Genomic DNA, 22,615 nt, shown 5'->3' with positions numbered 1-22,615 from the left:
CTGGGTGCAGAAATCCCAGATCACAGGGAGACCCAGCTGTGGGAGAGGGGGGAGCTTGAAGATACATACAACCTTGTGTTTTAACAGCTGCCACCACACTTCCTTTCAAAGCAGAACACTGTATACACACATACACATCACACAGGCTCACCACTCACACATACAGTATCAAAGTAACCACACGTGTCTCTCCAGTTAATCCGAGGGACAACTTTGATGTTGGGGTACAAGAGTGGGGTCTGACAACGTTGACAGTGAGCCTCCAGTCAGAGCTGCAGAGCTTTGACCATTCATAAAGAAAACATCTGCAATGGAGCACCCCCCCCCCCCCGCCCCCCCCCCCAACGATGATAACCATGCTGCTCAAAGACAGAGCCAAAGCAAGCTCCACAGCAGTGCATACACACATCTGGGCCTGATGTAGAACCCCCAACTCCACCTACCAAACATACACAGAGCTTCAAAGGGGCTGCCCCACATGGGACTTACAGTATGCTTGGTTATGCTACAATGTAAGCAGAGCTGGGGAGAAAATAGGAAACCGTGAAGGATGGGGTTGTGGTAGTGCACGGGGAAGAAAGAGAGAAAGATACTGATGGCAAAATAAATCTATGTAAGAACATTAAACGTCCTGGTGCACCTCCAGGCTGGGAATAATTTATTGACAGTCAGCAAAGGTACTGGCTATCTCACGTCTAAAAGGGAGGTAACTGTAAATACATGAGCTGATAAAAAAAAATAAAAAAATCAAAAGAGCAGAGGGAGGGAGTAAAAACCAGTCCAAGATGTTTCATAAACATCAGAACCAAGATTCTTACAACGGGGGAGAGTTTGTCAAAGAGTACAGAGGGTTAGTGATACTCCCATTGGTATCAGCTCTAAAACCATACTCCTTTAAAGAAATCCAGCTGGAAGCCTGACTGCACAAGGCATTGATTAGACTCATATACAGAGTAGAGGAGCCAGTTGTGCAACACAGAGAGTATTGCGTTGTGTAACAGCCAACAACTAGTGGACCCCCTTATCCAGAGAGCCAGCCAGCATGTTGACGTCCTTGCTCATTCAGATTCTGGTAAGTGGAAAGTTTGCTGGGAAACTGAATGAACCCACCCCTTTCTCCTCATCCAACCACCCTGCCCTTACAACCCCTTTTCACTTCCTGCCCTTAACACCTACCAGCTCACACCGCTCTGAGGAAACATTTCACAAACTGAGGAGGTTTTACTGGCAACAACAACCATGCTTTCTGCCCAAGTAGCATACGTATTTACATACAGGGCCATCGCCTATGTAGCTCTTCAAATTAGCCGCACACCCGCGCCTAGACAGAGAAACAGCACCTCAAAATTTGTACTTGAATATTATTTACTTTCATTGCATGTTGGGACAAGAATTCCTATTATTTACAAGTTAGTGCAAAGCAGAAAGATTTGTCATTTGTCATGCTGTTTTGATGATCCTCCCCATGCCAAGATTATCCTATTAATCTGAGCAAAAACCACTTGAACCTCCCAAGAGCACAGTTTGAGTTTAGCGATTATGATTTTCCATAAGATTAACTCCATTAAAGAGGCTATAATTCCAGTTATGCCATTGGCAAATCACGATCTGTTGCAAGTGAAAAAGTTAGGCTAGTATAGGAAGAACTGTTGACAAGGGTAATGTGACATGAGTCCACTCATGACAAAAAAACAATGAGGATAAGAAATGATAGAAAAAATAACAGGTCCTTTTGGACATAGACATTTGCTCTTTGAATGCAAGTGACAACAGAGACAATAATGTTGTACATCCGAAGCCTTTCTTTAAACTAGATACACAGTAACATCTAGTAAAAGAAAAAAAAAAATCAGATTTTTTGCAGCAACAGAGGATGCTTTCAATGATTTCTCCCCATGAAACTATACATTTATAGATCTTGACACATTTACAAAGACCTTCTGTGCACTGATTTATTCTAGAGAAAAAAAATTCCTGAAGAACAAAGGCTAGGAAGAGGGAGGAAGGAGGACTAAACGATGGGCAGAGGGACACGGGGAGAAGAGCCGGTCCCTGCTGTGGAGTTACTCTCGGAGGGTGGAGAGAATGGGACGGGTAGACTAGTCTGCTCCCCTTTTATCTTCCCAGTCAGAGAATCACACGTGCAGACAGAGCAGGCCACATCTGGAACGCTCGTCTACTTATCTGTCCTGCTCTCTCAGGATCCCAGAAGCTATAAATCACCCTGTTTGTGTGAACCCTGCACTAACTCCCCCTTGCCTTCATCCATATCCATCTAAGGCCAATCCTCAGGTCTGCCCACCATACTTTTAGGAATGCACCTGAGCCCTTCTCGTTATAGAACACTGAATGGAAGCTATGTTTGTACCAATTATATCATCCAAATTTGTTTCAGAAGACCAAGTTCACCTTGAAGAAAAGAAAAGGCAAATGGTTTAATCAAGAGGGACACATGGGTTAAAAGCTTAGTTCATTTTTTAAAGCTAACGACCACAAGGGAAGCCATACGGTATTTGCAGCAAATGGCCTTTTGACTCAGCTGAGATCCACAAAATTAACAGAGAAGTTTTCGCTCTCTTATCGCAGCTGAAAGCCCAGACTGATGCAACATAAAACTGTGAAGTCAGCCAAAGTGCAAAGAGAGGCTCTTGTCTGTTTGCTCTCTGAGCGATTGACGACAGCCAAAAAAAACCCCCACCAACAGACATGACTGGAACCACATAGTCAGGGTTTTCCACAGTGTTTTATATGGGAGATAGGTCATCTTACCTGAAATTTGGGATGATTCTATTGACTTATTTCCCCGACGTTCATATGAAAGTTTGAACTTTAGACTAGTCAACTCACTCTGCAAGTAAGAAAACACTTTGTAAAAAGGTCGACATTGAGCAAATTATAATCCATAATCTTAAACATTGTCCAAAAAAATGATTGCGGATATTATGAGAGTAATTTGAAACCATTAATCACATTTTTCAATCCAATCCAATCCAATCCAATCCACCAAACCATGTTTTAAATGCACTTTGCAACATGTGTTATGAGCATTGCACTTCATCCCATAAAACAAACAACAACTCAGTACATAAAATCAAAATACTGCCAAACTGCACTAGTTTTACAAGGTTTAATTTTTGCAGTTTTTTTTCATGTTATTTATAAAGCAGCATTTGGCGAGGGAGGCATTACATTTCAGTTCAATTATGCCAATATGTAATTTAAATGTGTTTCAATGTGTATTGAAATTATAATTTTATTAACTTTAACCAACTAGTGTTTCTGGTGCCAACTAATGATGGTAGCAACGTTAAATCGACTTCTCAACTAATCATGCACATCCCTATCTAAGACTGCCTCTGCTGATATCTAAATACATGACCATTAACCTTTAGGGGAAAAGATGAATGGTCCCATTTCACATAGCAAAGGACATACCTTTAATGAGTGTGACTATTGTTCAGTGTCCAAGACAAGATGCAACAAGATCTGCGTGGCTTATCGCAGCTGCTAAACAATTTCCTCACTGTACTCTTTCTGTACATCACAGCGCAAGATGAAGCTGAATGTCTCAGGCACAGCTCACTTTGCCCTTCTCACTGTGTGAGCACTGCAGAGCCATTTCTTAAATTTAATAGAGCCAATCACCTGATACTCCAAAATGTACTTTCTGATATCAACATTAGATTAGATCAAACTTAACGCTTAAATGTTTTACTAAAATCAGGTTAGTGCAGCAGTAACAGAATCTTGATTCATATTAGAACAGCTACTTTGACCACAGTTCCCAAGCAATGACAGACATGACAGCTGCTGCAGTGATGATGCAAATTTCCCCGGCTGTGGGACGAATAAAGGATCATCCTATCTTATCGTTTCTTATCTGATTCACTGACTCCTTGGCTCTGACTGGTTGTTTTTGGTGCGCCGCAGTAAATTCTAACAAATGCCATTAGGGACAACGCGTGCATCCCGAGTCTCTTATTTGATATTTCCTTGCTCCTCCATCCTCGTTTGAACCAGAACTTGTTCTAAGGCGCCATCTTGAAGGCCATCCCAAAACTCTTTGTTCTGCTTTTAGGACCGAGGATCAAGGAGTGAGGAGAGATCTCTAAGGAGCAAGGATGAACAAGGATACAAAAGAGCAGCCTTCACAGAAATCTTTTATTGTCTGACAAACCCCCCGATTCAATATCAGTTATTGATTGGACACATGCCGCGCTACAGCTGATCAGACTGATCTGATACATCACTGGAGTTTCATATCGGAGAGAAGACGAACCTCCATGAGAGACTGCTCTACATTTCTAATTTTTAAAGGGCATTTGAAAGACTGGCTCAAGGCAAGTCAGACCTGTATTACCCCCCCCGGACATGTGCAGCGACATGGGTAAATCTGCACCTCATGATAACACGACAGCACTTTACAAATGTACCACCTCTTCTCAATCCATCTCAGCACACTCCAACAAGAAATCCTGTTCTGGTCTCTGCATTGTTGCACCTTCATTCCATCTATCCACCTTTTGACAGCTCATTTCTCCCATTCCCATCCCACTCAAATTCAACTTAGACTTAACCTTTACAGTGAAAACTGCTGTGAGCACCGCAGCACTTATATGAGCACTGCAGGACTTTATTACCTTACTAATTATATTCATATGATACATTATGTCATGATCATCTGTATTATATTGCACTGTATGTATTGGATTTGTTGTGTTTCTCAATCCATCTTGGCACAACTTCAACAAGAAATCCTGTTTTGGTCCTTGCATTGCTGCACCTCCATCCCATTTATCCACCCCTGACAGTTTCAACTCTCCCAATTTAACTTATTGTAATTTAATTAAATTTAGACTTTTACTGTGATGGCTTTTATGGGCACTGCAGCACTTTGTAACTTCATATATCATATACACAATGCCAGTGACTTATGGACTTGCATTGTTTCGTCTATTCAGTATCCATAGCCTCTCGATCAACTATTTTGCACTGTATCATATTGCACTGTACGTATTGGTTTTTCGTTGTGAATTATTGTCTATCTGTTTGTTATTTGTTTTACATATTATGACTTATGTGTCCCTGTTTTTGTTTGCAATTTGTTGTTTTATATATTATGACTTCTGTGTTCCTGTTTTTGTGTTTTTTAATGGCCTGAGGTCTTTTTAACATCATGCCGGAGGACTACAGTTGAAAATTAGCCTTTGGCTAACACCAGCACATTTACAGCAATGTTCATTAATGTGCACTGTCCTCTAAAATAAATTTAAAAAATAAATAAATAAATAAATAAATTAGAGATTAAACTCAAGTGTATCACTCCCAAGTTTTCTCTTTTTTTTTCTTATGATTGACCATCTGGTTAAAAATCTGAACACCAAAAGGAGCAGAAACAAATGTCTTTGTTTAATAAAAACATTTTTCTTTTCATGATTTCCCCCATTATGTTTTATAATGGAGGAAATTAAAGTCAGAGAGAGTGTGTCTGTCTGCCAAAAAAAAACAAAAAACTTTTAACTCAGTTATCATCATTTCCATTCAGTCACATGTGAGGCTGATAATTCCTGAGCATCGGGTTTGTTGAGTTACAGAATTTCAATTTTTCCCTGAAACATTTAGCCTGATAAATAATTTCCATATTCTGGGTTATTAATAATGAATTTACGATCAGAAAATCAATAAATTCAGATGCAAATAATAAATAAATAATATAAATGTATTCTGTGTGTCTAAGCAGGGCATAAGACACAGTATAAATACACAGCGAAGGTTGTTATTTATGTGCGGGTGTTTGTTAAACGGGGAGAAAACACTGTTGCTCTAGCAGTGATAACTCTGTATCTTTAATTTGTATTTGCACAGTGTACATAACTGAAGGCACAAAACTCCATCAAAAGTCTCTACAACTGTTAAAGCCGACTGATCAGCTGCCACCATCATCAGAAATGGACGACGATTCATGAGACATTTCAGAGAGAAGCCTCTCTCCATGTATGGTTTCCTTGTGTCTCCCTATGCATCCCCGATGGGAGAGACTAGGACGCAAGGAAAAGACACAAGTGAGGGAAACACGAATACAATTTAAGGGACTTGGGATGCGGCCAAAGTGAGGAGGAGGAGGAACATAATTTTTTTCACAGACTTTCAGTCTCTTGTAATGCCATGTAAATTTCATCAAAAATGACAAAAAGTTATTTCCATAAAGGTGACCCACTATACCTAAATGTGTACACAAGTTGGAGAGCACTTTTACAGAACGGTGTACAGTGACAGCCAAACAGAAATGAATAAAAAATCTTAATTCATAAAAGGTAATATGTCACTGAGTAATGGGTGCATGAGTCAAAGGTATTTAGGTCGATGTCTCTTTGTCTGTGTCTGTGTGTGTGTGTGCTGTACATCTGAGCCACAGCCATGAGCGTGTTAAAGTGACCTGACTGGACAGGACATGAGACGGCTGGAGGAATGTAGGGGCTGTTCAGGCTGACATAACCCAACAGAGGAATGTAAATACCATCTGCATGACCACTCGCATATACACACACGCACACACACACAACACACCTCTGAGGTACAGCAAATCACTACCTTCTCTCTTTCCCTCTCATTTTATCATTCCCCTGTCTCCTATGCTTCAATCTTTCTCTCAGGGTCCCTCTGCACTTCCACCCCTCGCCCCCATTTACCTTTCAGACCACTTAACAGAGCAGTGGATAAAAGCCACAGTAGCAAGCCAACACAATGAGGGTAAGGTGGGATATGGGCCACTCATGGGAGTGCAGTGAATCAACTGGAAAAAACCCCATTTTAGGACGCTGGGGTTCACTGAGCCTCTGAGCCTCGGCTCTGCCCCGGCTGTCAGCGGTGACAGCAGTTGCACAAGCATCATTTGAAGTGGATATGAGCCGAGGCACTTCTAATCACGTTGCAGGTTTTCGGGGTCTGCACACCCGGCTCTCTCCACTTGTTTCCTTCACGTCTGCCTTCCAAGCCTGGGGCCAATTCTCAAGGGGACGCTTCCCTTCATGCACGAACGTATGCATACACGCGCAAACCCACACCCACACACTCACTTTTATGTTTCGTCTACATCTCTGCCCCCATTCTGAGAGAGTAACGGTTCTGTCAGCCAGGCAAATAAAAACAATCCTTGTCAGGCTCGTAATCTGGGATAAATCATGTCACTATTATATGAGCAAGTCTCTCAGAGGGAAGTGTTCACATGCTCTGTATGTTAGTCTATGTCTGGGTGTTGCGCAAGACATGATAGTCTGTAAGTTAAGACGATGCCTGTGGCTGTAAGGACATTATCTCCACAGGGCAGACATTTCACTTGTCATTGTTCATCACTTGTGGCCTATATAATGTCCTCTTAGACTTAGACACACACACACACACACACACACACACACACACACACAGAGCACACACACAGCACAAACTATCTATCTACAACACCCTCCAGAACAAAATGTACAGTACTTGTTGGGAGGATTTTTGTGGGAAAACCTAATGCCAAATGTCATCATATCAAAAATCAATGACTGGAGTTTGGATGCAACTGATTACATTCAAATGCCTTAAACAAGAGCAGTGGAAAAATACATTCCCAGGCTTGTGAATGGCCACGCACAGTCAGTGCATAAATCAAGCTACACAGTAGGTTACCGTTTGCCTGTCAAAAAATGTGCAAATTAATGCCTGAAGGCATGCTGCCAGCCTTACATGTATCATATCACTGTAAGTAAGCTACACACATATTGCCTCTACGGGATGATTTAGTGTTGTGTCAGGGTGCCCCTGTTCTTCAAAGACAAACCTTTTGAAAAATAAAGCTGGACTCAGCGTTTCTACTTGGCACTTTTATGCTGGTACGAGCAGCTTTCGGAGACGAGGCTGTATTGCTTCACATCTTACATTTGTCTGAGCTAGCAAATGCAAAGTTGACCATTTGATTCCTGGCAAAGTACAGAAATTTCACACGGGGTGAGCTGACAACTCGAACTGATTACCTGAGCGTTGCTTGCGTGCTCTTATGCAAGGAATTCATTTCTCTTTCCCTGGCGGTCTACAGCTAAACTGTCATGCCCTCAAAGTACCTGACAACATTTCTCTGTGTCAGCAGAAAATACTATTTCTTGAAACAAAAGCTTTCTGTCACAGTCAGAGGAGATTTCCTGCATTTTTTTGCCAATGGAATCGCAACTTACGGTGCAGGCTGAGGGAGATGTTGATGGTGCGAATGTTGGTGACAGTCTTAAGGTCAGGGATGCTGGCGCACTTCAGCTGAGTAGCGGCAGGGGTGTCACCAACATCTATCCAGCAGACGGTCTCGTCAGCATAGATGAAGTCCATAGCCATAGTCTGCTTGGTGGCGATGGAGGGCAGGCGGGATGTAGAGCCACTGAGGGAGGTGCAACGGATGTCATGAAGGTTAGCAATCAACAGCATGGGCAGACGATCCACCGGCTCTGGAGAGGGTGATCAGGACAGGGGAGCAGAGGGGAGGGATAAGCAGTGGAAGAGAAAAAAAATAAGGGAGAGGAGGCATAAAGGGGAGAGATATGAGGAGGAGATGGAGAGGAGCCAAAGGTCATACATCCATTGCATATCCTTAATACATCTCTCACCAGTTAACAACTTTACAAAACAACTGGATGTGCAAAATCGTGCAGTCGTGACTGCCTGATATAACACAGCGGGGATCCAGTTTCAACAAACTAATCAACTCTTGTTTTCTTGCCATGGTTAGTATGAACTGCATACTTGGTCTCTGTTGTACTTTTTGGTTGAGTGTTCTCACCGTTTTTGGCTTTGCAGGAGCGGTTGTCAGGCTGTAGCAGGTAGCCCTCCACACAGCTGCAGGTGTAGGAGCCGTCAGTGTTTGTGCACGTCTGACTGCACGTCCCATACACATTGCACTCATTAAAATCTACGAGAGAATAACACAGTGCAATAACAGACACAGTCAGTGATGAAATAGATATTATAAAGCACTGATTCACAAATCACCTCATTGGGTGTACCTAGACACACCATCTTTTAGCACTAGGTAACAAAAAGCAAAGGTTACTAGCAAACCCTGGAACATGAATTTATCTTTGGCCCTAAGGGAAGTGTTTTGATAAAATCATCTCTGTGTGCTGCCCCACGCAAATTCCAGTCAGCAAGCATAAAGTCAGAGTAATCTGATGATTTTATGAATTTTACTTTGCCCAAGCTAGAACAAATCTGCAAAATCACCCACTCACCTTTACATGTCTTTCCATCTGCAGCGACCTCATAGCCGTTGCTACAGTAGCAGAGAGGCCCATCATGAGTCACAGCACAGTGAAACTGGCACCCATTGGAGGCACAGCCTGGTGCTTTTTCTGAAGCAGAGAAAAACACAAACAGAAAACATTTAATACTGTGGAGGCAAACATGGGAGGGGGGCAGCCTGTTTAAGTAATTGCCTGCTTGATCAGTTTTGTGTGCAGATCAGATTTCTAATGTTAATCTTAATCCCAGCACAGTCTTCACAGAACCATACTGTCATATCCTATCACATCTCCACTGGGAGATCAGATAGGATTGTGTGTGTGTGTGTGTGTGTGAGTGTGAGTGTGAGTGTGAGTGTGTGTGTGTGTGTGTGTGAGTGTGAGAGAGAGAGAGAGAGAGAGAGAGAGAGAGAGAGAGAGAGAGAGAGAGAGAGAGAGAGCGAGCGAGCGAGCGAGCGAGCGTGGGGGTCGTACACGTGCATGCATGTGTATTCATCTGTGCATGTGATAGACGAGGTGATTTGAATGCGCACACGTTTGGGGGTCTCTTCTTTCCCGCCCCCAGAGGGAACTCAAGGACACATCCTTTTGGCAGGAAATGAAAGAGGAGCATCCACACATCCCCTCATGTTGCCAGCTATAGGCTGTGTGTGTGCATGCAGATGTGTGTGTCTAGGCTAGGAGATAAATGGGGTAGGCTTGAGATAGTGGCACACATCTGATATTTCAAAACAAATGATATTTCAGACAGCTTCTATCAGCTTTAAACCTTCAGTAAAGAGTGTTGTGACACTCTTGTAGTCAGGCTGATAAAATATTTCATTACTTAGGTCATGTGTGAGTCCACCAAGAACAGGCCTGTGACCCACACTGGGTAGGTCCTGCCCCAGAGTTCAATAAACTTTTCACAGAAGTCACAAATTGTGAGGGCAGAGGGACATAGATTATCCTGATCATGATCAGCTCGCATTTGTTCAACAATATTCTCTTTGTCTCTTCTGTCTCTCTTTTAATGTTCCAATTCACATATGGAAGTTCCTCTCTCCATTTCTGCAAGCTTTAATCTCGAAATTAAGATTGATGCTGACATGATATATGACAGGCATGCTGCAGTCCTACACCCTAACAACACTCTATGACAGTGGCCACAGCAATATTCCGTATCAGTGTGTAAGACCTTTCCATAACCTACTAACACTAACAAACCCCACACTGATCTAAAGAGCTAAACTTGAGTGAACCTGTTGAGAAACATCCCCATTAATCATGTGCCAAATGTAAACTCCAATATAATAAAACTGAAAATAAAAGAGGCTTCCACGAGCACAAAGACATTTGCCTTGGCGTCCAACAAAAAACAGTGAATGGTCATGGGCACAGTATTCGTACAGTAGCTAGTGATAGTATGGCTGTGAAGAGCGGAGATTGAAGGAGTGAAGGGCCCTTATTATATAAAGCCTGCGGCACTCTTGGCCACAATGACCCTTTTGTTGTGGCCCCACTGAAAGGAAGAGTCCCCCATCAAACACTGTGGCCCATATCGAATCCATTCACCAAGCCCCACACTGTGAGAGACCACAGGCAACTGGAGTGCGAAAAGACCCAGAAAATACACCTCTGTCCAGGGTCATTTTGTTCCTTTTTGTGCATGAGTGTCTAGCTGTGGGTGGGCGATGTAGACAAAATTAGTATTGCTGTAATTATTAACAATATATGTCAATATCAGCCTGTGATGATACAAAGTATTAAGATTACATAGCAAAATCACATCCATCCATTTCTAATGGGTTTTATGAGATCGATCTGTTCTAATCTATTTTAATTCTATAATTTAAAGAAAAATGTCACCAAATTTACCATTACTTTAACGGATTTAGGTGAAATCTAAATTATCAGTCCTTTACATATGAGAACCATATGGTATGATATGCTCCGTTACAATTTCATAGATAAATGTTGGCATTGGTAATATTAATGCCCAGCTTCTACAAGCTCCAAAAATGCATCCAAAAATATACTTTAGGGCTTACTTTTTATTCATTTTTTGGCATATTCCTTAAAAAAAGTATTTCTCCTATGAGGGAGTCTGGGGGAAAAAGTTTCTGGAATGTGAATCTGCAAATCCTTTTGCTTGTTCTAACCTCAGAGAGTATTTGTAGTTGTACGATAGCAGGAAGAGCAGAGGAAGGGGAGAAGAGAGGAGTGAAAATGCGAGGAGAGGAACAGAAAACAACAGAAGACGAATAAACATAAGAACGGAGGGGGGGGGGGGGGGGGGGGGTGGAAACGAGTGCATAAAGGGCTTAAGGATGTGGAGTGGTTAGAAAGTTCCAGCTCCGAGCAAACAAGCAACATCAGCGTGTTAGACATCTGACCAGGGGTTAATGAACGAGGCAAACAAATCACACAGACACACTGGAGGCCTTCAGTCCTAAACAAGCATGCCAAAGCCATTGATCCTGTTACTGCATGGATGGCAACCCTCAATTTCACTCATCTATAGCGCTTTAAAGGGAAGCGGGGAGTGAGAGTGTAAGGCTGTTTGCCAAAGGGCCCACTAGAGTTTCATCAGAAGACATCTCACATCTGTGTGTACGATTAAACAGGCGTCAACAAATTTCTGACCAAAATATGAAGCATATACGATAATGACAGTACAAGTTCAGATGCATCATATTGTGACCTCCTCGAAGACATGCATGATATGATATGCATACTATGAAAATTTGTCTGGAACTAGTCCTGCCTTATTGTGTGCCGGAGTGGCAGATGACATTACCAACACATGCAGAGAATAAACAAAGGGCAAATGGGTAATTTGCATTAACATAGAGACTATGAGATAAGTAACTTTATTTTTGATTAATCATTATTATTTTTACTTTATTTATTTGAATCTGATTTTAAAATCACTATATGTATTATTATATTTAGCAATATTTATTAATTTTATCATCTTTATTATCCTCTTATCATTATTTGCTCAGTCCTTCTTCTCTCCCATCTCTTCTTTATCAGCTAACATAAAGAGACACCTACTCATACACAAATACACGAGTGCCCTATGCAACCGCCCTCAGTACAGCAACAACAAGCAGTTTGCATATCTATAATAGCAAGAATGCTATTATACCTTATTATTTTTGGTTTGTTTCATCTTATTTTGTCAATATGCTAATCTCCATAAACACCATATATGTCCTGTGTAGCCCCTTTTACACTACCTCTTCAAGGCAGGAATATCATGTTGTTATGCCACCTTGCCTTGCTGTATATAAGATATGATTGCAAAACAGGTCTTGCCTTAAATCCGCCACGGGAGGTAGTAACAGCACCAAAACGGTGTCTGTTATAAGCAGGACAGTCTGAGGGACGAGGTCAGGGGCACAGGTGTGACGTTTTGATGACATGTTATGCGTGTGACCCACTGTGGGGGATTTAAAAAGTAGCTGTTAGCAGTAAGCGGCTAACTCAAGAAGTTAGCTCAGGAAGAAGAACAGCAGCCATAAATGTCCGCAAACTGGGACAACTATGAGGTCCACCATATATCACGTTAATGCCGCTGTTGTTGTTTAGAAAGCGCTGCCGATGCGTATGTTATATGTCACATTATAGGCCAACACTGATGTGTTACATATCACACCCGTCACGCTTCTTTTGATTCCGCAAAGCTGTGATGCTGTCAAAATGCAAATGAAGCATAAAGAAGGGACTTCCTAGCGGCTCTGCAGTGCGATCTAAAAGCCAAATTTAAAAAAATAAATAAATAAAAAGAATAACAAGAGAGGCAACAGAGAGACGAAGAGGAGAACCGCACTTGGACACTGTCCAGGGGCAGTCTGTGAGGAAAATATATGAAAGTTGACATTTTCCTCTAAAATCTAATTATGTGGCTGACAAGCTGGGTGCAACAGGGTGACGCAGGTTGAGTGAGACAAAGACCGGGTGGTGCTGGGGTCATGACTTTAGTTACACAACACAACTGTAACGACTGAATGATTTCATAAACCTAACTCCTTAAAAAGATCAGCTCATCTATCCATCAGGTGGCTTGAGAAAAAAAGATCCCTTTTTGTCTAAAATATAAAATAAAGCCTGCCTGCATTTCTACATCCAGAGGCCATGACTGAAAGCACTAATTAAACCTAACAGTCACTTTAGGCTATTCCACTGTGTGACATCTTAAAGAGAGGTAATTCCCAGGACATTCCTACCTTTGTGCTCTCACTGTCTGGAAACAAGTCTACACATGTCTCTGTCCTCTACCTGCAGCTGACATAAGTCTACCGTTTTCCTACATGGCTCCATCAAATTACCTGATTTCTACTTCTTAAACTGAATGATTTGGACACATGTCTGTTCACTTTGTATGGATACACAAACCTTTTATACTTAATTTGCATCCTAGCTTTGCACATAATAGTATGAAGAATCTGATTAAACTTTGAGAATAACACCCTCATTTAAGTTTAGCAGATTTCCATGCTCATTTTAACACACAATCAGTCATAATTTAAGACAAATTCATTTTTTGGAAGTACTTTCATTATTTGGATGATTCCATCACACACAGAAGTTGGTGGTAAATGCTGCATTACTGAAAAACAATAACTGTTGAAAGAGGTAAATCAGATTTAGAGGAGAAAATGATGTGTATATCCAGGTTGGTGGGTATGTATAGCTCAGTAATTATGAGCATAAAAGTGTATTCATTGGCAGCTGTGTGGAGCTGCAGAGTCAAAGGGGCAAAGTAACCGTAAGCAAACCCAAGCAGGGCAGTGGCTTGAGTAATGAGCAAACAGTAGCTATCGTAGTCCCAAACAGTGGCAGCATGCTGCTCCAGACGCTTGAACTTACACAAATACTCAAACACGAACGTGCAAACACACACACACACACACACACACACACACACACACAGTGGCACAAAACATTCCCAAACACACAACAGTTTAACTTGCCCGAGAAAATCAATACTCAGATTTTCTTTAATCTGCAGCCCATTATGAGCCAAGAAATACAGTTTCACAACAGTGTCTCTAAATACAGTAACTGGCAAAGACTGGCAATAAAACAGGTCTTGTCATGCGAGACAACTCTAACTGCAGCCAATAAACTCATTTAGGTCAAGACCCACTCATGAATAAAGATGAAAATGTGGTCTTTCCACAGGCAGCCTCAAGTCGCCTATGACAGATTCTCATTCCACAGTTAGTGGGACATGAAGGACAATGAAAGCCCACTGCATGCATAAACAATAGCGTCAGGCCACTACAATAATCAGGGTGCCTTTTGAGACAGCGAGAAAAAGGGAAAAGCTCTCAAGAGTACCGCCATGACCCCATTCTCTGTCTTCCCTATCAATCAGTCACTTCTTAGGGAGGCAGGTCTAAGGCCTTGCCCCCCAGCAGAGGCCCCATCACCCACAAGATGACAGAGAAAGGACAAATGCCTGCCTCCAGATCAATGAAAAGACTCAACTTTCCCCCATATGACAGCAAAAACAACATAACTGCCAATTGTCTGAAAAGGCTACATTTAGTTTTAAAAAAAGAAAAAAAAGCTTTTTAAATATAGGTCTGGAACTGTACTTTGTGTTTTGGCCAAAGGATGGCAAAGAAAGTTAGACAAGCAAACTTTAGACATCACATTGGGAAACATTCTCAACATCTACCTTTTACATGCTCTTGAGCAAGGCATACCTTTTGCTGCATTCAGAGAAGGTTCTTGAATGGGAAGAGTGTTTTCCACCAGTGTTTATCAGGCTTGCTAAGGCGACCCACAGCTATAGTAAGCATATGGTACAAACTGGGGCTACTCTACGGCCAGTCAGTGTTATGATATTTAATCTTGGCACGGCAGCTGACATACGTAATAATCTTTTCTCAGTCATACTAAGAGAAAAAGGTTTTCAGAGCCTTCAACGGACACTTTACAAAATCAGAAATGTATATTTTTCCTCTTACCTGTAATGCATTTATCAGTCTAGATTGTTTTGGTGCAAGGTGCTGAGTGTTGGAGGTATCGGCTGTAGAGATGTCTGCCTTTTCTCCAATATAATGGAACTAGATGGTGCTCTGCTTGTTGTGCTCAAAATGCCAAAAAAATACATTTGAAAACTCAACAGCAATGTCTTTATTTAGAAATCATGACCTGATTTCTCAAGATAATCCACAGACTAGGAATGCACCAATTTATCAGCTCAACATCAGCATCGGCCAGTATTTACCTTGTTGACTACAATCTATCTATCTGTAAATAAGATGATATTCATTGATGGCAGTGGCTAACATCTAATAAACTCAACACCGTCTCTTTCCAGAAATCATTACCTGGTTACTCAAGGTTATCCACAGACTTTGTTTTGAGTAGTTTCATGTAGGCACTACTTACTTTCTACTGAACTACACCCATCAACTGTATCACTGTGCAGATGGAAGCATGCATCTACTGTTAGCTCATATAGCACCACTGAGGTAGCCAACATTACAGCTCAGCGGAGGAAGCCTTTCCATCCATGAGTAGATGTACACTTCCTTCTGCGCTTTAATATGGTTAGTGGGTTCAGTTAAGTAGAAAGAAAATAGTCCCTACACAAAACTGTTCACAACAGTCTGTGTTTGAGGTGCATCGATGGTGATCAACATCAAATTCCCTCTCCAATATCAAATTATTTTGCTGTGAACACTTCTTTCAAACAGCTGTAATTATTCAAGGTTCTTGCCAAATACTACATTTTACAATATTAGATTATTTCACTAAATAGCTACCTTTTTTTCACTAAATAGGGCTTGAATGCATCATAATGTAACTCAGTGCAACCTTCATCAGGAGTTAATGGCTGCTTAGAGCGAGCATTAACTGGCTCTCCTCCTGCTGATCTCAACACAGATTTGTTGCTCACCACATAGCCTTATCAGGGAAACAAAGGGGTGCATCATCTGACGCAACAACAATGAGTTTACTGTGTCCTTTGTTTCAAAGGAGACCCAGGGAAGATCTCGTTTTGTCCCAAACATGTTTTCTTTTGTCCCCAGGACGATGGGAGGCCAGCTGCTACCAACCATCTCGTCACACAACAGTAAGATCACAGAGCCTATCTGACAAAAGTCAATTTTATTCTTCTTGTACGTGTTCATTGAGACCTGCTCTTAGGCCTGATAGATGTGACACAACAGAAAAAACAGTGGCTACTGCCCAATGAATATCATCTTATTTGCAGATAGACCGATTGCAGTCAACTAGGTGAATACTGGCCGATGCCGATATTCAGCAGATAAATCTGTGCATTCCTAGTCTGTGGAATATCTTGAGTATCTTGAGTTGAGTATCATGATTTCTAAATAGAGATATTGCTGTTGAGTTTTTCAGATGTATTTTTTGGTGCTTTGAGCACAACAAGTTGAGTGTCATCTAGTTCCATTATATTTGAGAGAAGGCAGACATCTCTACTGATATCTCCAACACTCAGCAACTCACACCAAAACAATATAGATTGATAAATGACACTACAAGTAACAGTGTAAATATATATATATATATACAGTACAGGCCAAAAGTTTGGACACACCTTCTCATTCAATGCGTTTTCTTTATTTTCATGACTATTTACATTGTAGATTCTCACTGAAGGCATCAAAACTATGAATGAACACATGTGGAGTTATGTACTTAACAAAAAAAGGTGAAATAACTGAAAACATGTTTTATATTCTAGTTTCTTCAAAATAGCCACCCTTTGCTCTGATTACTGCTTTGCACACTCTTGGCATTCTCTCCATGAGCTTCAAGAGGTAGTCACCTGAAATGGTTTCCACTTCACAGGTGTGCCTTATCAGGGTTAATTAGTGGAATTTCTTGCTTTATCAATGGGGTTGGGACCATCAGTTGTGTTGTGCAGAAGTCAGGTTAATACACAGCCGACAGCCCTATTGGACAACTGTTAAAATTCATATTATGGCAAGAACCAATCAGCTAACTAAAGAAAAACGAGTGGCCATCATTACTTTAAGAAATGAAGGTCAGTCAGTCCGGAAAATTGCAAAAACTTTAAATGTGTCCCCAAGTGGAGTCGCAAAAACCATCAAGCGCTACAACGAAACTGGCACACATGAGGACCGACCCAGGAAAGGAAGACCAAGAGTCACCTCTGCTTCTGAGGATAAGTTCATCCGAGTCACCAGCCTCAGAAATCGCAAGTTAACAGCAGCTCAGATCAGAGACCAGATGAATGCCACACAGAGTTCTAGCAGCAGACCCATCTCTAGAACAACTGTTAAGAGGAGACTGCGCCAATCAGGCCTTCATGGTCAAATAGCTGCTAGGAAACCACTGCTAAGGAGAGGCAACAAGCAGAAGAGATTTGTTTGGGCCAAGAAACACAAGGAATGGACATTAGACCAGTGGAAATCTGTGCTTTGGTCTGATGAGTCCAAATTTGAGATCTTTGGTTCCAACCGCCGTGTCTTTGTGAGACGCAGAAAAGGTGAACGGATGGATTCCACATGCCTGGTTCCCACTGTGAAGCATGGAGGAGGAGGTGTGATGGTGTGGGGGTGTTTTGCTGGTGACACTGTTGGGGATTTATTCAAAATTGAAGGCACACTGAACCAGCATGGCTACCACAGCATCCTGCAGCGACATGCCATCCCATCCGGTTTGCGTTTAGTTGGACGATCATTTATTTTTCAACAGGACAATGACCCCAAACACACCTCCAGGCTGTGTAAGGGCTATTTGACCAAGAAGGAGAGTGATGGAGTGCTGCGGCAGATGACCTGGCCTCCACAGTCACCGGACCTGAACCCAGTCGAGATGGTTTGGGGTGAGCTGGACCGCAGAGTGAAGGCAAAGGGGCCAACAAGTGCTAAACACCTCTGGGAACTCCTTCAAGACTGTTGGAAAACCATTTCAGGTGACTACCTCTTGAAGCTCATGGAGAGAATGCCAAGAGTGTGCAAAACAGTAATCAGAGCAAAGGGTGGCTATTTTGAAGAAACTAGAATATAAAACATGTTTTCAGTTATTTCACCTTTTTTTGTTAAGTACATAACTCCACATGTGTTCATTCATAGTTTTGATGCCTTCAGTGAGAATCTACAATGTAAATAGTCATGAAAATAAAGAAAACGCATTGAATGAGAAGGTGTGTCCAAACTTTTGGCCTGTACTGTATATATATATATATATATATGTGTGTGTGTGTGTGTGTGTGTGTGTGTGTGTATGTATGTATATGTATATGTATATATATATATATATATATACACACACACATATACACACACACACACATTACATATATATTTTGATTTGAAAACATTTTTCTTCCCAATGACTAGGAATGCACCGAATATTCGGTAACCGAATATATTCGGCCGAATATTGCAAAAAACACACATTCGGTATTCAGTGGAATAAGTTAAAAGCAAGACCGAATAATAGCGGCGTGTTTTGATAACGCAATCAAACAGCGTGCCGTGACGGGCGGATTAAAATGTCGGCAGTGTGGCGATCCACCGGCATGGCACTCGCATTTGCGACTAAAAATAGTTTTGAGCGAGCAAAATAGGCTTAAATCATTCAGCACGCTGTGCGGGCAGCCTACAGATTTCAACATCCAGCAGAAACGAAAGGCGAATCCCACCGATTGTGGGTTGAACGGGGGTCACAGACACAGACAGTAATGCATTCCTGTCAAATACGGCGGCCATCGGCTTACCGGCAACGGACAAGTCGGCTCCAATAATCTCCTCTTCTTGGCATGTGGACTGCCCAGAAGTACCTGAACAGCCGAGCCAGCCGAACACAGGTATGTGACGTGTCAGAGGAGAAACGAGCCGTTCAAGGCCCACAAACCTCACCGCACTTTAGGGACTGTTCGTTACTTGTCAGGGGAGGAGGGTGGCTGGTTGATTCTTATTTTATTTATTTATTTTATTTTGATCCCCCTTATGTTCATCACTCATTGATGCTGTTTTTGAAGTATGAATAAGCCAATAAGTAATTTATTCCATTGAAATATCATTGATGTATTATAGAAAAGTGATTTATTGTTTTATAAATGACAAAAGGCACATCTGCCTCATTTTCGCTGTGGTATCGTGATACTACTCAGAACCATGATATTTTCATTGGTATCGTACAGTGGGTCCCAATTTTGGTACCGTGACAACACTAATCTGGAGGGGGTTCATCTGCAAAAACTAATGAAAAACTAAACAACGATATTCGGTATTCGGTACTCAGTATTCGGCCAAGCGTTTAATATTATTCGGCTTCGGCTTCGGCCACAAATTTTCATTTCGGTGCATCCCTACCAATGACAGCATAAAAATATGGGTTACTCTCTCACTATCAATCCTATACACAAACAACAATGCCAACTAGTCCCAAACTTTACCACACACTATGAAAATGCTGAGAACATTTATTTCAGTGAGATAAAATTCCTGCCTAACCTTGCTACACTCTCCTTTCTAACTACTCATGTCAACAACTTTTGCAGAATTACTTGGACACGCTGACTGACAAAGTGTGCTTTCAGACACCAGCGCCCAGGTATACTTGCACAACCCGGCAGTTTGTACAAGCAAACACTAGGATGCTTGTGAAAGGCCAGGCCTTTCCCTGAAAAGAGGGGAGCTCACAAACAGCAATGCCAAAAGTTCTGGACACACGGTCGGTGTGTTTGTGTGTGGGGTTATGGGTGTGTTTGGGTGTGTATTAGCAAGAATGTGACTGTGTGAGTGTATGCATGCATTACGAGAACATGTAGGAGTGTGACCAATGCCTTACTTACTGAGGACAGCTGGACTTGTGTCCTCAGGGACAGGCAGTGCATGTTGTGATTGGATGACATCATCGCTGTGTTGTGTAAAAGCTTGTCTCGCGGTGATGACCAGTGTGTGGGATACTAACACTCTCACCCACTCTGTACAACTGTCCACTTCATCAGCCCAACAGTGCTCCTGCTCTTGTGGACAAACCATATCACACTTGAATGCTCTGACTAATGCACTATAACTTTTTAATCTAATAACTCCATGTAGGAGATCTATTTATCAACTCAGTGTTGATCTATGCAAGGGGGTCCAAAAAGAAAACTCTCTATTGCATGGGCAAACAGTGTACAGAGGAGAGTAACATGTACATATATTAATTACACTGTAATACAGGCCAGGAATTAATTGTTGGAAGTTGCCTTCAATAGTGGCAGATAGTTGTGCAGCCTTGTTTGTTGATGTTCAGTTCCAGATTTATATACTTATTTAGGTATTTATTACTTTGAGTTAAATATTCAGTAGTCCAAATTTATTTAGGTATTTATAACTTTACCTTACATATTCAGTGTAACACTTATCCAGTTTCTAATAAAGTCAAAGATTGTCCATTTCTGACATTGGCAATTGTTTTCTGCCGGGGGTGGGGTGATATTGGCCGATTAAGCAGCTATTTGCTTTTCCCTCTTTCAAGCTATTGTTATTATTTTATCAAAAATGACTCAAATATATATATATATATATATATATATATATATATATATATATATATATATATATATATATATATATATATAATTTTGCAGATACTGGAACAGGCAACATAAACTTTGGTCAATAGTTTAAAATTAGTAGATGAGATAAGGTGATCAGAGATTACAGACATTGTTTGAGAACCTGGCAGACCAACCCATGTTCCAGGACTTTGGTCCACTGAGACTTGATTGTAAATATTTGATTAAGTGTTTCCTTATTCCAGGAAGAGGGATTTTTGATCATGAACAGCACAGTGAAACAAGCGAAATGGACAGAGACACAAGGGTGTGCTCAACAGAAATTAAAAGCATGTATCCCAACATGAGTTATTGCAACTACAAACAGCCAGCACTTTAGACAGCTGTATCTGAGGACTGCCTGGCTGAATACTGAGGCAATCCTCCGTGGACAGCCAGTGTTTTCTTCTTTGTCCGCCGCAACAAAGACCGAAACTATGGAGTCAATATGTTCCATCGCTCATTCTTCTATCGACCCTAATTAATAGTAGAGGATTTGATGGGATTCTTTTCCAGCTGCATCCGGACTGAATGCTCATCATTCCCACAGGGATTGGGGAAACAGCCTCATAGCTGAGCTGATTGATAGATTAATGACTTTTTTCCCCAGAAAGAGAAATTCCATTGTAATTGCACAAGCCAGAGTAGGCCAGCTCATTAAAAGGCCTAATAGAGGAGATTATTGGATAGAGATTATAGTTTTGGATGGGAAGACAAGGAGATGCTAGCAAGGAGAAGCAGGCTGGTCATTTCTGACCCACAACAAAGGCTGACACTCTTGTCTCTGTGCAACAGAGGGGATAGAGAAAATGACGATACGATCACTTCTGAGTGTGATTTGCAGAAAATGGGAGTTAGCAGATGTGTATGCATGCCTTTGTGTGTTTATTACCTCTGCAGTGAGGGCCTTCATCCCAGCCATCAGAGCAATCAGGGACTCCATCGCACACTTTGCTCATATGGATACACACATCCATGTCCAGGCATCCATGTTCGTTAACAGGACATTGGTTCACCCTGTTGTGTGAGCCTGGAAACAAGCAAAAGACATGTAAGGAAAAACAACAGTACAGAGCAAAACATACAGAGAGACAAAAACCTATACACATATAAGAGAGACCTGAGCACAGAATATGAAATACAACAAAGATACAACACGTAACAAAATGCAAGCACAAACTATGGCACCAGAATAGGGCTGCAAATAACAATTATTTTCATTTTTTCTTGAATAATCGTTAGTTGTTTGGTCTATAAAATGTCCAAAAAAAAAAGCCCAAAATGATGTCCTCAAATGTCTAGTTTTGTCTTAAACCCAAAGATATTCACTTTACTGTCAAAGAGGAGTAAAGAAACCAGAAATTATTCACATTTAAGATGCTGGAATCAGAGAATTTGGAATTTTCCCAAACAATAAAATGATTATCAAATAAATTCAACAGTTAACAACTAATTGGTTAATCATTGTAGCTCTACATCAGAAACAACCTCCACATTCCTATGCACAACCTGTGTGATGATGACGACAGGTGAAACATGGTCGAAATAGTCCTCAAAATGTCTTCAATGTTGGCTCAAACAACTGAGGAAATGTGTCTTTGACTAGCTGCCTTTACTCGGTGCAGTAGGTTTCAAGTTTTTCAATTAATTTCTCTCCTGGTGTGAGGAGGACAGTGTCATCAATCAGCATTAAATAGTCAATTTAGAAAACAACCTCTACATCCTTGTTAGCCTCATTTTTACACGTCAATCTAGTTTAGCTGTCGTGAGACAACAGGCAACAGGTTAAATTCTGCAG

The 22,615-nt window shown here is 41.4% G+C and overlaps 1 protein-coding gene across 1 annotated transcript in view; it reads right to left on the bottom strand.

The window, feature by feature from the left end:
* LOC117258890 (low-density lipoprotein receptor-related protein 1) overlaps positions 1 to 22,615 on the bottom strand; it is a 122,361-nt gene that overhangs the window by 66,478 nt on the left and 33,268 nt on the right. Inside the window, exons 3-6 of the mRNA XM_033630109.2 lie at positions 21,710 to 21,847; positions 9,255 to 9,374; positions 8,807 to 8,935; positions 8,214 to 8,474 (exon numbers count right to left, since the gene is read on the bottom strand). Coding sequence (XP_033486000.1) covers positions 8,214 to 8,474; positions 8,807 to 8,935; positions 9,255 to 9,374; positions 21,710 to 21,847 — 648 coding nt within the window. The remainder of the gene's footprint in view (positions 1 to 8,213; positions 8,475 to 8,806; positions 8,936 to 9,254; positions 9,375 to 21,709; positions 21,848 to 22,615) is intronic.

The sequence above is a fragment of the Epinephelus lanceolatus genome, chromosome 8 (genome assembly GCF_041903045.1).
Source record: "Epinephelus lanceolatus isolate andai-2023 chromosome 8, ASM4190304v1, whole genome shotgun sequence".
Taxonomy (NCBI): Eukaryota; Metazoa; Chordata; class Actinopteri; order Perciformes; family Serranidae; genus Epinephelus; species Epinephelus lanceolatus.
Note: the sequence above shows the minus strand (reverse complement) of the source record. Positions and strands in the feature narration are given on the sequence as shown.